This window comes from Dermacentor andersoni, chromosome 3, assembly GCF_023375885.2.
Source record: "Dermacentor andersoni chromosome 3, qqDerAnde1_hic_scaffold, whole genome shotgun sequence".
NCBI classification, from domain to species: domain Eukaryota; kingdom Metazoa; phylum Arthropoda; class Arachnida; order Ixodida; family Ixodidae; genus Dermacentor; species Dermacentor andersoni.
The window spans coordinates 216,861,279-216,876,890 of record NC_092816.1 but is presented as its reverse complement, the minus strand read 5'-3'; the positions used below and the strand labels follow the sequence as shown (position 1 = coordinate 216,876,890).

The 15,612-nt window shown below is 45.9% G+C and overlaps 2 protein-coding genes across 8 annotated transcripts in view; one reads left to right on the top strand and one right to left on the bottom strand.

Moving 5' to 3' along the window:
* Positions 1-15,439, top strand: part of rngo (DNA damage inducible 1 homolog rngo) — a 132,905-nt gene extending 117,466 nt beyond the window's left edge. For 2 of the 3 annotated variants that reach the window (XM_072287416.1, XM_072287415.1), the window contains 2 exons: positions 3,867-3,968; positions 14,225-15,439. In XM_072287416.1, the coding sequence (XP_072143517.1) occupies positions 3,867-3,968; positions 14,225-14,376 (254 nt within the window). In that variant the 3' untranslated portion in view covers positions 14,377-15,439. The remainder of the gene's footprint in view (positions 1-3,866; positions 3,969-14,224) is intronic. The other variant, XM_050172625.3, reaches the window with a different exon arrangement.
* The window catches only part of LOC126524296 (uncharacterized), a 105,764-nt gene continuing 105,433 nt past the window's right edge, over positions 15,282-15,612 (bottom strand). For all 5 annotated transcript variants that reach the window (XR_008610968.2, XM_055067228.2, XM_050172635.3 and 2 more), the window contains one exon: positions 15,282-15,607. Coding sequence is in view for 4 of the 5 variants with exons in the window: in XM_055067228.2 (XP_054923203.2) it covers positions 15,562-15,607 (46 nt within the window). In the remaining variant the exon portion in view is untranslated. The remainder of the gene's footprint in view (positions 15,608-15,612) is intronic.

The following is a 15,612-nucleotide window of genomic DNA, read 5'->3' as shown; positions in this document are numbered from 1 at the left end:
TCCTGTAACGGTTGAGGTAGGCGGCTCAGAGCATTGGCATTGCACATGAATTTTCCAGGCTTATGTTGCAATCAATATCGGTAGGCCCCCGAGTATGATTGCCCATCGCTGAATGCAGGCAGCGGCCATAACCGGCATTTGCCTGTCCGCTCTTAGGAGACCCAACAATGGCTGGTGGTCAGTTATTAGTGTGAATTGCCTGCCCAGCAGATAATCTCGGAACCTCGTGACACCGTAGACGAGAGCTAATGCCTCACGCTCGATCTGCGAATAATTCTTTTCTGCGCCAGTGAGCGTCCGAGATCGGAATCCTAGGGGCTGATACTGTCCTGCAATGTGATGGAATAAGGCCGCTCCCACGCCGTAGGGTGACGCATCAGCTTCCAAAAATGGCTCTTTTGCGGAGTCGAAGTGAGTTAGCACCGGAGCGGAACACAAAACGCCTTTAGCCTTCCGGAATGCCTCATCCTCAGGCCCTTCCCAAGACCATTTCGATTTCTTTTCCAGAAGTAGTTATAAGGGGCTGAGGAGAGTGGACAGATTAGGCAAGAATTTGTTGTAAAAAGTCAGCATGCCCAAAAAGGACCGAAGCTCCGTAACGTTTCGAGGAGTCAGAGCCAGCTTAACTGCCTCGATGTTCTTCTCTGACGGGTGCAGCCCTGCTGCGTCAATTCTATGTCTTAGATACGTAACGGACGGTTTGCCTAGTTGGCACTTGTCCACCCGGAGCTTGACGCCGTATTCCCTGAAACGCTGCAGAACTGCTTGCAGATTCGTATTTGGCTGATCCTTCGCATCTGCTATTAAGACATCATCTAAGTACGCTTGAACCCCTGGAAGACCTTGCAGAACATACTCAATCGTTCTTTGAAAAATCGCAGGTGGGGATGTGATTCCAAATGGCAGTCGATTATAGTTGAAGAGGCCCTTGTGCATGTTTATAACAGCTAATTTATGCAAATCTTCGTCTAGAAGAATTTGGTTGTAGGCATCGCGTAAATCCAAGATGCTGAACTGCTGTCCCCCGCGAAGCGTAGTGAAAATGTCGTCCACTACGGGTAGAGGATACCTTTCCATTTCACAAACTGGGTTCAGTGTTACTTTAAAATCTCCACAGATGCAAACTGTCCCATCGCTTTTCAATACGGGAACCACAGGGGTGGACCATTCCGCATAGGAAACAGGCGAGATAATGCCTACAGCCATGAGTCTGTCTAACTCGGCGGAGACCTTGTCTAACAGAGCGAACGGAACATTTCTTGCCTTGCAGAACCTTGGTGTTGCTCCGTTCTTTATATGCAGCCGTGCGGGTGGCCCCTTGATGAGTCCCAAGCCCCCCGTGAAAAGTTCAGCGCACTGCTTCATCACGGGTGCTGCTCCTTGGCTCTCCAGCTTCACTTCGGTTGACTGCGACGTGATCTGAAGAAGTGGCGCCCCTTTTATTTCGAGTTCCTGCAATAAGTCACGGCCACAAAGGCTAGGGCCTTCGCAGTTCAACACTACGAGATTGCAGTCAACTGTCGCAGACTTATAAGAAGCTTGCATTTGCAGAACGCCCAGCACTGGTAGCTTTCCAAGGTAACATGAAAGGGTTAGCGCAGCCTCACAAAACGGTGGCCACTTATGACGATGAGCTTCGTATATTGCTTTAGGCACCGCGCAGACAGGCGAACCGGTGTCGATTATCATTTTCAGTGGAATTCCATTCCACGTGACAAGTTTCTGTATGGGTGGAACCAGACATTCATTACTTTTTACTGACCATATTTGCAATACATTGCTGCCGCAGTCTTCAATTTCAGCTCAACATTCGGTTATTGCCAAGGTTCGATGGGCGAGAACTGTTTGCAAACATACTCGCACCAAGTGACCTTGTCGCCCGCATTTGTAACACCGGCGCCTTCGCAGCGAGCACGCAATGGCTTGATGCCCTTGTCTGCCACAGCAGCTACATTGTTACGCTGACATACTCGGTTCATTACTTGATATTGCGGGTTCCCCTTTCCGCTGAAAGTTGAGCCCATCGATGGCGTCACCTTGACTGTTTATCTGTTGCGAACCTAGCTATGCGCTTTCAGCTGCTAGAGCAAGTGCTTCGGCTTCCGCAAGAGTCAAATCCTTCTTCGCTAGTAGCTGTTTCTGCAAGTTTTTCGACTGCACTCCGCAAACGATGAGATCCCTCAGCGTTTGCTGCAACATCGAACAGAAATTGCAGTTATGGGCTATTCTACGAATCTCTACGATAAACACCTGCATAGACTCTCCTTCTTGTTGGCTTCGATGAAAGAATTTGAACCTTTCTGATATCTCGTTAGGAGACGGATCATAGTGCTCATTCAAGGTTGAAACGACTTCTTCATAGCTTAGCGAGCTCGGTTTTCCAGGTGCTACTCTACCGCAAAGAATCTCCACGGTCCTAGATCCTAACGCTGCAACCAACAAGGCTCTCTTCTTGGCGTCGTCTGTAACCTCGTTTGCTTCAAAGTGAGCGTCGACTTTTACGAGATATGCGTGCCACTTATCTGTGTCCCCTAAAAGATCCGGAAGCTTCAGGGCCATGGCCGCAGCTGGGCTGATTGGCGTCTTCGTGTCGTGGCTGGTGCCCGGTCGTTGTTGCGTATCCGTGGGGGTTCTCGTCGCCACTGTTACGATGGTTGACGGGCGGAGGCAACGCCCGTACCGTAGTAAACGAGACACTCGTTCCAGCCGAAGAACGCCGGGTTTATTCACGCATGGATATATAAACAAAAGGTAAGGGGAGAGGGAAGGTGTGACAGAAAGTGTGCGCACATGCGCACTGAAGGAAACAGCTTGCTTGTCATGTTCATGGGTTACCGCAGTGTTGAATTAGCAATGAGAAAGGTGCAAACTTTGATTCAAATCATCCGTGACTGTAGTCATGGACGATTTCAACGCAAAAGTGGGGGAAAAGCATGCTGGGGAACAAGCAATTGGCAGCTACGGCATTGATTCTAGGAACACTAGAGGAGAGATGTTGGTAAAATTCGCAGAAAGGAATAGACTCTGAATAATGAATACCTTCTTCAGGAAGCGCAGTAACAGGAAAAGGACTCGAAAAAGCCCTAATGGAGAAACCAGAAATGAAATAGATTTCACACTCTCTGGTGATCCCAGCATAGTGCAGGATGTAGAAGTGTTAAGTAGGGTAAAGTGCTGTGATGATAGGTTGAGGGTTAGGATTCACCTGAATTTGAAGAGAGAAAGAGTAAAGTTGGTCAAGAAGAAACAGGCCAACCTAGATGCAGTAAGGGCAAAACTAGAGGAATTCAGGTTGGTGCTTGCAAACAAATATGCTGCTTTAGAACAAGAATATGAAGATAACATAGAAGTAATGAATGAAACCATAAGTAAGCTGACTTCAGAAGCAGCAATTGAAGTGGGAGGTAAGATGCCAGGGGAACCAGTAGATAAGCTCTCCCAACTAACAAAGGACCTAATAAAGAAACGACAAAGCATGAAAGTGTCTAACTCAAGAGATCGGATAGAATTTGTTAAATTGTCAAAACTGATCAAGAAGAAAGTAAGGGATATTCGAAATTATAACGCGAGAAAAATTGAGGATGCAGTAAAAAATGTCCTCGGCAGGAAATCAGTGAGAAGAAAACTTTGTTTAGGACAAGGCAACATCCATGCAGTGAACAATACACAGGGTAATGTCATCTCCAATTTTGATGATATACCATATCTTCCAGTGTATAAGTCGCAGTTTTTTTTCTAAACTTTTGGTCGGTGAGTCTTATACACATTTTTTTTTTTTTTTTCGGAAATAACTGTTGTCAAAATTGGATTGGATGCCATGGCCATGCGAATCGCGCTGATTTGACCTCCTCTGGCACTTGCTACAGGTTGTGTGCACGCTATGGAAGTACCAGGTTCTTATCGTGATCAGGGTTCCGAGTGGCGTGCGGGAAGGACAAAGCAGCAACGCACGCTGCGGCAGGCCAATTGTGAGTCGACCAACTCCGGAGTCGTCGCATCTGCAGATCGCTTTCATGTAGTTGTAGTTCAAGTAGTTAAGGTTGCTTTCATGTAGTTGCTACCAAAGATTGTTGTTCATTGCTTCAACACTAAGGTCCTCTTCCCGAGTTAAAGCCGAATACCTGTTCTGTAGCTTGATCCAGAATTCCTCTATTTTCCCTTATACAACTCATTGATCGGCTTCTTATGTACCAGTTTCTTCTGTTCCCTCGTCAAGTCTAGGCTAATTCGAGTTCTTACCATCCTATGGTCACTGCAGCGCACCTTGCCGAGCACGTTCACATTTTGTATGATGCCAAGATTAACGCAGAGTGTGAAGTCTATTTCATTTCTAGTCTCGCCATTCGAGCCCCTCCACGTCCACTTTCGGCTGTCCCACTTGCAGAAGAAGGTATTCATTATCTGCATATTATTCCGTTCTGCAAACTCTACTAATAACTCCCCTGCTCTACCTAGAACCTATGCCACTGACTTGTCTCCAGCCTGCCTCTCCAGCTTGCTTTTTGAGCCATAATCACTAACAAATAAAAGTACCGTATTTACTCGTTTGTAACGCGACTTTTTTTTCATGATTTTTGTTGCCTGAACGCGACCTTCGCGTTAGATTTGAATGATGGCAACATTTATGATTTTAAAAGAAGTATTCTAAGTTCTGCAGATTTCAACATTATGTTGACAACCCGTGCGCTTACGTCTCGACTCAATCCATAAAGTCAACCAAACTCAAAACTTTTTTGTTGCAATCGATGCCATTTTCGCTATGCTTGTGACCAGTGTTACGGTTACGGTGCTGCATTACCCTGCGGCCTTTCGCGCCTTGTCTACATTCATTCACAACATTATGGCGACGCAGAGCATTCGGTATGAGGGCCGCTTTGAGAAACGAGCAAGTTTGATGGCCGAGGAGCTGGGAAACTTCGCTGCGGGTCGACGTCAATGAGTTGACGATTCTCGTACGGCAGCACCAATGGGAGGCCCTTTGTAAATGAGGGGCCGGTCGGAAGGGCCTCATAGTGGCCTGGTACTGCCCCCAAAAGAAACGGTTTTGCGGTCTTTTAAGAAGTACCTAATCTCAAACGAGTTCGACGGCACGGATGAGTTGATTCTCGTGTGATCACTTTCGGAAATAGTTTTGCTCTTGCAAGACTTCACTCGTTTCTGCACCGAACCCCACAATGTATACGGCCAACAGCGCTCTTGGCACCAATAATGAGCTTGACATAGCGCCAGAAACACTTGTCAGGGACGCTTTCAGTGCAGAGTCACGTGAATTTTCGCAAAAGTGAAACTATTTCCTAATGTGATTGCCTGAGTATACCAACCAAGGAAAGCCTCGTCCCCTTCTCAGATGACGATGACAAGTGAAGAGAACTCGTGTCCGAATTGATTCCTTGAGAAAGAGAAACCATTTGTCTTTCCGTTCATCTCGCATTACATTCGCAGTTTTATTTTTTTCTAATTCACAGACTGAAAAGTCCACCCTCACGTTACATTCGTGGTTGCATTACATTCAAGTAAATACGGTGATGTTTAGTAGAATGCAATCTTTCTTATAGTAGAACGCAGTCCTTCTTAAGCAGTTCTATGCAGCAGAGCTTGGTGCGGGCCTAGTTAGTTGACAAAATTTATTTGTGCTGAATAAGGACACGACAAGCACTTGACAATCCCTTATGCCTTCCTCACACTTTTGAGGGTCCTCTAGCAGTCTGCATGGACCCTTTCCTTCTCTTGACGACCCTTGGGTAGTGGGGGCGAGGACTTACGGAGTCGCTATCTGTCCAAAGTGCTCCCTTGCGTTGTATGAGGGATAACGCGGCACGCTCAATAAAAACACCACGCGGCATCCCTCCTAGATATTTCTGTAAGTATACGCTCAAAACGAGGGAAGTTCTTTACTGTCAAAATAATAATCTTGGGCAAACTGGAAGCACAAAATCATTTACAGACTCTCTCTTTTTACCGAATACGTACAGTGAATGAATGCCACAGCGCGCAGTCACCGCAAAGGAGTCTCCCGAACCGGCTTCTTGCGTGAAGGCAAACGCTGAGAGCAAACTATGTGAAATATGTTCTTATAGTGGGCTCTCTGTATAACCGAATGAAGCCTCAAATCAGTGATCGCATGGGTTCGTAGCGACCGACTGCATGTCTCCATGCCGCGCACAATGTTCTGCTTTCGCTGCGAGCGCATTTTCGCACCGTGCCATGAGCTTTAGGCCGCAGAATATGAGCATTTGACAGTACACAAGCATCCATTGTTGCGTGGACGCTATCAGAGAAATATAACGAAATAATAATTTCGTTATAGACTTCGACGCCTATGGCGACTGTGATGTGCCGTCGCGACAATTCATTCTTTTCTTTTTTTTAATTCTTGGATGTTTGAATATTATTTCTCAAGTTTCGTCGCACTGTATCTTCATCGGTTTTCTCAGCGTGCGATTTCCCACTGCTTTTTCGTAATGCAGTACATTCATTCATAAAACATGACCATGTGCCATGCCTTATTTTTAATGCGCTTCTTACCGCTCCCTTTCCATTCCAGTGAATTTGCCAGAATCTAGTATCAACAAGTTCATAGACCCACAAAGCGTCATGACATTAGCCGGACAGTGGGCGCGAGCGAGCGTCTCAGTGCGCGTTTTCTGCTACTCACCGAACATCGCAGTCGCGATACCGTAGCAGAAATCTTCCTTGCGTCTGTGCTCGCTGGATACTAGAGTTGTAGCCGATGGCTGTTTGCCAGTTCTAAGTTTCGCGAGCCAAGCTTCATGCAGCTTCTTGTTCTGCGGCTACGTGTGAATAGAGTTTTAGTACTGTGTACGTTGCATATACAAGGGCATTGTGCGCGTAAGATCGCTACGTTCTGCAAAGTGCGCATGTGCAGAACGCAACACAAACAGTATGTGATGTGTATGCGGCCGCTGCTTACACACACATCCGATTCTTGTGTGCGTATGTAGGGAGCCTTGCGTGCTGCTCTTGTGGTTCTCGTTTGTTCGGGAGAGCGCAAGAGAAAAGAGTTTCGCAATATGGCAGCGTCAAAGGCGACCAGTGGAAGGTTGTACTATTTAATGGCCTACGATTTGGCATTGCTGCATGAAGGTGCAGAAGCCATTCCCAGATCCTGCACGGTGGGAACGCATAGCAAAAATAGGAACTTTGTTTTTAAGGTGAAAGCCTTTTTAGGCTCATGGTGAGGTTTGTGTCGGCAGACCTGACCGCCGGAGTGTCCGCCGAAGCGTCATCACGCCATATGAAGACAGATTAAAGAATGAAGAATGATAGATAATGACAGTTAGTGAATGATAACATTATAATAGAGATTGGTAGAGGTTAATAATTACTAGTAATGACTAATGACTACTAATGACTCCAAAATGACCAGTATGTCTAATGATGGCTTGTAATGACCAAAATTGATTAGAAATGACTAGAAATGTCAAGTAATGAGTAGTAATGACTGAAATGACTAATATGTCTAACGACGGCTTGTAATGACCACAATTGATTACAAATGACTAAAAATGCTTACTAGTGAGCAGTAATGACTAATGACTGAAATGACTGCTAATGACCAATATGTCTAACTACTAATTGTAATGGCTACAATTGATTAGAAATTACTAAAAATGCTTAATAATGACCAGTAATGACTACTGATGACTATGATATGACCAACATGTCTGACGGCTTGCGATGACCACTGTTGATTACAAATGACTAAAGATGCTTAGTAGTGAGCAGTAATGACTAATGATGACTAATATGACTTGTAATGACTACAAAATGAATAAAATGCTTAGTAATGACCAGTCACGACTTATGACTGAAATGACTCGTCATCATCATCATCATCAGCCTAGTTACGCCCACTGCAGGGCAAAGGCCTCTCCCATACTTCTCCAACTACCCCGGTCATGTACTAATTGTGGCCATGTTGTCCCTGCAAACGTCTTAATGTCATCTGCCCACCTAACTCTCTGCCGTCCCCTGCTACGCTTCCCTTCTCTTGGAATCCAGTCCGTAGCTCTTAGTGACCATCGGTTATCTTCCCTCCTCATTACATGTCCGGCCCATGCCCATTTCTTTTTCTTGATTTCAACTAAGATGTCGTTTACCCGCGTTTGTTGCCTCACCCAATCTGCTCTTTTCTTATCCCTTAACGTTACACCCATCATTCTTCTTTCCATAGCTCGTTGCGTCGTTCTCAATTTCAGCAGAACCCTTTTCGTAAGCCTCCAGGTTTCTGCCCCATATGTGAGTACTGGTAACACACAGCTGTTGTACACTTTCCTTTTGAGGGATAGTGGCAACCTACTGTTCATGATTTGAGAATGCCTGCCAAACGCACCCCAACCCATTCTTATTCTTCTGGTTATTTCAGTCTCATGATCCGGATCCGTGGTCACTACCTGCCCTAAGTAGATGTATTCCCTTACCACTTCCAGTGTTTCGCTACCTATCGTAAACTGCTGTTCTCTTCCGAGACTGTTAAACAGTACTTTAGTTTTCTGCAGATTAATTTTCAGACCCACCCTTCTGCTTTGCCTCTCCAGGTCAGTGAGCATGCATTGCAATTGGTCTCCTGAGTTACTAAGCAAGGCAATATCATCAGCGAATCGCAAGTTGCTAAGGTATTCTCCATCGACTTTTATCCCCAATTCTTCCCACTCCAGGCCTCTGAATACCTCCTGTAAACATGCTGTGAATAGCATTGGAGATATCGTATCTCCCTGTCTGACGCCTTTCTTTATAGGGATTTTGTTGCTTTCTTTGTGGAGGACTACGGTGGCTGTGGAGCCGCTATAGATATCTTCCAGTATTTTTACATATGGCTCATCTACACCCTGATTCCGTAATGCCTCCATGGCTGCTGAGGTTTCGACTGAATCAAACGCTTTCTCGTAATCAATGAAAGCTATATATAAGGGTTGGTTATATTCTGCACATTTCTCTATCACTTGATTGATAGTGTGAATATGGTCTATTGTTGAGTAGCCTTTACGGAATCCTGCCTGGTCCTTTGGCTGACAGAAGTCTAAGGTGTTCCTGATTCTATTTGCGATTACCTTAGTAAATACTTTGTAGGCAACGGACAGTAAGCTGATCGGTCTATAATTTTTCAAGTCTTTGGCGTCCCCTTTCTTATGGATTAGGATTATGTTAGCGTTCTTCCAAGATTCCGGTACGCTCGAGGTTATGAGGCATTGCGTATACAGGGTGGCCAGTTTCTCTAGAACAATCTGACCACCATCCTTCAACAAATCTGCTGTTACCTGATCCTCCCCAGCTGCCTTCCCCTTTTGCATAGCTCCTAAGGCTTTCTTTACTTCTTCTGGCATTACCTGTGGGATTTCGAATTCCTCTAGGCTATTCTCTCTTCCACTATCGTCGTGGGTGCCACTGGTACTGTATAAATCTCTATAGAACTCCTCAGCCACTTGAACTATCTCGTCCATATTAGTAACGATATTGCCGGCTTTGTCTCTTAACGCACACATCTGATTCTTGCCTATTCCTAGTTTCTTCTTCACTGTTTTTAGGCTTCCTCCGTTCCTGAGAGCCTGTTCAATTCTATCCATATTATAGTTCCTGATGTCCGCTGTCTTACGCTTGTTGATTAACTTAGAAAGTTCTGCCAGTTCTATTCTAGCTGTAGGATTAGAGGCTTTCATACATTGGCGTTTCTTGATCAGATCTTTCGTCTCCTGCGATAGCTTACTGGTTTCCTGTCTAACGGCGTTACCACCGACTTCTGTTGCGCACTCCTTAATGATGCCCATGAGATTGTCGTTCATTGCTTCAACACTAAGGTCCTCTTCCTGAGTTAAAGCCGAATACCTGTTCTGTAGTTTGATCCGGAATTCCTCTAGTTTCCCTCTTACCGCTAACTCATTGATTGGCTTCTTGTGTACCAGTTTCTTTCGTTCCCTCCTCAAGTCTAGGCTAATTCGAGTTCTTACCATCCTGTGGTCACTGCAGCGTACCTTGCCGAGCACGTCTACATCTTGAATGATGCCAGGGTTCGCGCAGAGTATGAAGTCGATTTCATTTCTAGTCTCACCATTCGGGCTCCTCCACGTCCACTTTCGGCTAACCCGCTTGCGGAAAAAGGTATTCATTATACGCATATTATTCTGTTCTGCAAACTCTACTAATAATTCTCCTCTGCTATTCCTAGAGCCTATGCCATATTCCCCCACTGACTTGTCTCCAGCCTGCTTCTTGCCTACCCTGGCATTGAAGTCGCCCATCAGTATAGTGTATCTTGTTTTGACTTTACCCATCGCCAATTCTACGTCTTCATAAAAGCTTTCGACTTCCTGGTCATCATGACTAGATGTAGGAGCGTAGACCTGAACAACCTTCATTTTGTACCTCTTATTAAGTTTCACAACAAGACATGCCACCCTCTCGTTAATGCTATAGAATTCCTGTATGTTACCAGCTATTTCCTTATTAATCAGGAATCCGACTCCTAGTTCTCGTCTCTCCGCTAAGCCCCGGTAGCACAGTACATGCCCGCTTTTTAGCACTGTATATGCTTCTTTTGTCCTCCTAACCTCACTGAGCCCTATTATATCCCATTTACTACCCTCTAATTCCTCCAATAACACTGCTAGACTCGCCTCACTAGATAGCGTTCTAACGTTAAACGTTGCCAGGTTCAGATTCCAATGGCGGCCTGTCCGGAGCCAGGTATTCTTAGCACCCTCTGCAGCGTCACAGATCTGACCGCCGCCGTGGTCAGTTGCTTTGCGGCTGCTGGGGACTGAGGGCCGGGGTTTGATTGTTGTATTCATATAGGAGGTTGTGGCCAAGTACTGCACCAGGGTGGCCAATCCTGCTCTGGTGAGAGAGTGCGTTACCGGTTCTGGTCACCGGGATCAGGCCGCACTCGAGGCCTGTTTGTGCAATTTTCTCAACACACGTTTTTTTTTTTTTTGTATTTTCCGGTGGAGAATAGCGCGGCACCGGGATTTGAATCACGGTCCTCTTGCACTGGAGACGGATACTCTACCGTCCCCGTAGGAGTTAAATTAAAAATTAATTTATGGGGTTTTACGTGACAAAACCACTTTCTGATTATGCACGCCGTAGTGGAGGACTCCGAAAATTTCGACCACCTGGGGTTCTTTAACGTGCACCTAATTCTAAGTACACGGGTGTTTTCGCATTTCGCCCCCATCGAAATGCGGCCGCCGTGGTCGGGGTCCGATCCCGCGACCTCGTGCTCAGCAGTCTAACACCATAACCACTGAGCAACCACGGCGGGTTCCGCAGGAGTTGTACGCCTCATTTAACCTACAGTGGTGCCCTACTTGGTCAGTCAAGGTGGACCAATCTGAGCTCGGTTATACCGCATGGATGGCACTCGGCTAGAGAACCTGGTATTTCTGACCTGCACATGTGAGTGTGAGGCCATAAATATTTGAAGATCTATATAAATATATATTTTTTTTTTTTAGGAGGGTTCCCGTACAGTGATAAAATAAAGGAAAAGACATTAAAAGAAAAAAAAAAAGAAAGAAAAAGGGGCAGAAAAAAAAAGGAACATAACAGGTGATTTGAACTCGTGACCCTTCGATGTTGCCCAGAAAGATAGCTCAGTCGGTTGGTTCGTCAGGCCCCAGGCTACTTTCAAGCGCCACAGCTCCTGCTCCGAGCCTCACACTTACGTGGAAAGAGACTCATGTTGTCCGCGATAGTCCTTCGTGTAAATGACTCGTAATGACTATGATATGACCAACATGTCTAACGACGGCTTGTAATGACCACAATTGAATTGTTTTGAGCAGTAATGACTAAAAGAAAGAAGAGAAAGAGGCAAATGATAAGAGGAAGAAGAGTAGGCTTTCACCCTTCCCCTCTTAAGAGACCCTGTAATTTTTGAGAAATTGTTCAGTGTGCATTGTTTGCCCGAAAGGCTCGACCTTCTGTTGGCGCAGTTCGTCGCAAATGACCGTGCCAGCCTCAGAAAGCAAGTACTCGGTCTTCATTTTTCTTGATATGATTCGTGTATTGCATTCGTATTAAAAGTAGAGTCTCTTAAAGGCCTAAATATAGTTCAACGTAGCGTGAAGGCCCCCACACGTTACATCACGTTGGCGAGTTCAACAGCGACTATAGTTTGACCGATGGTTCTACTTATGGGCGGACACGGCCAACGCACCCGTCGTCTAACGCTCGCCTGCTTACGTACGTAGGCATTTCGCAGTACTAAAAGCCCTAATGTGACACGCGTTCCTACGTTCTGCAAAGCGCTTGCGTGCGGCGTACGTATGGAGCAGTCATGAAGCAGTACTAAAAGTGTCTAATAAGGCTGACACCAGGTTCCGTAGCATACATCCGACACTGCGGCACCAAGCAGTAGCCTACCATGCTGCACACCTCCAAAAGCAGCCACTACCAATTATAGTGCTTTCAAATGCTGTCAAGCAGATACCCAAGGCGGGAAAACGTCACCACCTAATTAGAACTGCATCGGAGGTGGGACTTTAAACTTTAGTTTTCAGTTCGCTTCGGCGCTTCTGAAGCTGCAGACGTGGCCGCTGTGTCCATGTGATCCCTCATGCCACGTCACATCGATGGTGGCACCAGCTTTTCCAGTGGTGGACTCGCCCCCGATATGTTGGCCACAGTGTGAGAAGCAGCTATTTACAATAGCCGTGGTCTACTATGCATAATGATTGTTGGACAGCACTTGTAGATGTACAGGTGCCACTGCCATTGGTTTCGAAGTTCAGGCTAAGTGCACAGTGGTGCAAGCTACTCTTTTTGGCTTTGCTCTGTGCCTAATGTTCTACCTACAAAACATATGAAATAATGTAGCTGTGATGTGCTGCACACCCTATGAAGAATAATCACACAGAATCTTGTGCAAACTGATATGTTATTCAAGAGGCAGGCCACAGGTTCATGAAAAGTAAGAAACAAAAATGAGCAAATTAGAAAATCTAGGCTCGAATACAAGTCAGTTATGCTCTACGTAAGTTGTAGATTATTCTCTTAAATGGACCCTGAATCTTTTTATCAACGTCCAGAAATACATTTGAAGTTAAAATAGGGTATTTCAAAAATATCTTGCTGCAAAAAGTAATTCAATGTGTTCAGCATAGTTAGTATTGGCAATGAAACATTCATTTCCTGCGTGGTGCTTCTGCTGCTTCTTCAATGACTTGCACTGCGATGGCTATGGCAGAGTGGGCCATGCCCACAATGCTCCGCCTACTACAGCAGTGAATGTAGTTGACAGTTGTAACTGCTACATGCAATCCCATGTAGCAGTTACATGCAGTTACATGTAGCAGTTAGTCTGCACCACATATTGGCATGCTACGTGGTGCAGACCGGCTTTGTCCTGCACCAGCCTGACCGATGGGTAGCAGCCACATCCAATTTACACATTTTGAAACACTGTCAGTAGCTGAATACGAAACGAAGTTTGCCAAAGTGTCGAACCAGGAGTGGCCAAGAGCGAGCACGCGCTGGCAAGCGTGTGTGTGGTCTGACCTTAAGTTTCGTGTGGCTCGAGGCTAATTGAGTGTTGTAATCTAGTTGAAATTCTTGAGACCTGATGGCTATGACACTGACAAGCCAGGTGGCCCAGCTTTAATTCCTATGAGAGTGGCCACGGCGAGCATGAGCATATGATAGTTGGCTTCTTCCGGAAGTGCATAAATTATTACCGAAATTTTTAAGCAGCCTTTTGTCTACTTCAGCCTGTTTATTAAACTGTGTCAATAAGTATACACAGTAATAGAAGAAAGAAGTGTACCCATCCAAACACTTCTTGACTGATGTAAGCCGTGTTTCTGCTAAATTATGAAAGGAAGTGTCCAGAAAAAGAGTGAAGAGCAAGCTTCTGTTGAAAATAGAGCTTTTGAGAGATAGGGGACTGCACACACCACACAATTGCAAAATTTGTCCAAGAGGTTCCCAGCAGTGTAAGCTATCTGTGGACTGTGTTGTTTCACCAAGCCCGAGGGGTGGTTCAGGACCCCTTTAGGAATAGTTCTTGTTGGGTATTGTCCTGTTCATATGATTGTCTTGGATAGCTCTGTGTCTTGTCGAACTCTGTAGCACTAGTATATTTTCATGACAAGCCTTTTACACAAACTTTCAAGTGGAATAAGAGCAGAGATATGGCTGCACTTATATGTTGCCATCTATTCGGAGCTATGGAACACATCATGGCTGACCAACCCATGTGTTCATGCAGGTGGTAGCGAAGAGTTTCCGGCAGCCACTGTGGACCGGATGGTAGCCTTGGGCTTTGAGAGAGTCAAGGTAGTTGCTGCCCTGAGGCAGGCCAGCGGAAACAGTGACCAGGCCTTGGCAGCACTGCTGGCACAAAGCCTGCAGGGACCCTAAGTGCGACTGGCATGGCCACTTCTTGATCAGTGCATGGTGACGCGACAGGCCTGGCACTCAGGCTCTCCCGTGGACAGGTCTCCGGCATCCGGTGGCAACACAACTAGAGTCTTGCAGTGATGATTCCCAATGGTCGACGCAGGAGTGGAGTGTGCAGAGAGACCTTTTGAAGCGGGAGCCCGTCCCTCCTAATGTGGGCAAGAAACTAAACAATGTAAGGTTTGGGCGATTTCTCAAGCGCCATCCTGGTGTAATTCTCACAAGTTAGTTGACGTATATAGCTGTCTTCATGAGGCTTTGTAACTACTTTTATGCCAATCGATTGTGCAAGTGATGGTGCATACAATTTCTCCTAAGCTCACCAGACTAGTGTGAGATGGGAACACTCTACAAGTCACTTGCTTGTGTACTTCCAGCTCCTACTTTTTTGAGGTTCAGATTCACAATGCTGCAACGTCTGTATGTGCGCAGACAAAAGTCTCGGCACCGACATCACCTGCCTAGCCATCTTGTCTGGCACCAACATTCCACGACTTTGTTGCCTGAGCAGTGTTGTTAGTGCAGTGAGCAGTGGATGCTTTGGTAGCTGCTCCTTTTCAGACCAAGCCTGCTCAAGAACGATTCTGCCAACTGAGTGGCCCATCATTTCATTTTGCACCATCACAGAAGCAGGGTGCTCGCCTATTTTTTTACCTTGACTGGCACACAGTTACTGCTGCTGGCCTTGGAGCCCACATTTAATGCGGGAAAATATGAAAATATAGGAGAAAAGGCCATATTATGAGACATCTGTCACTCAATAAAAGTTCTTTGTGGTCTGCATGTGTTTCCTTGCGTTACGGAAGTCTCCTGGATAGGGGGAGAAGGGTTATTATGCATCAGGAAATTGTGTTGCAACCACTGTATTATTCAGTACTTGGCTTTTATTACTTTCTTTTCTTATGTGCAATGTTAATCAGTACACTTGAATGTAAGTGCCTTTCCTTTCACCAAGCAGGTCGGCAGTACACTCTGTCACGGCTTCAACAACTTGTGCCAGTAATTAAAGGTGATGATGTATGTCGTTGGCTTGTATGTGCAGTGACTGGCTCGCAAAAAGCCTTGACATGCCACACCTGTCAAGGCAAGACCAGAGCATGTCGCCACTGGTATGCCACAAGCTTTCTCCAGGAGTGGCAATGGCTGTCATAGATCCATGTTGGTGTCCTCCTGTTCTTCTCCCTTTGTTTTCCTGCA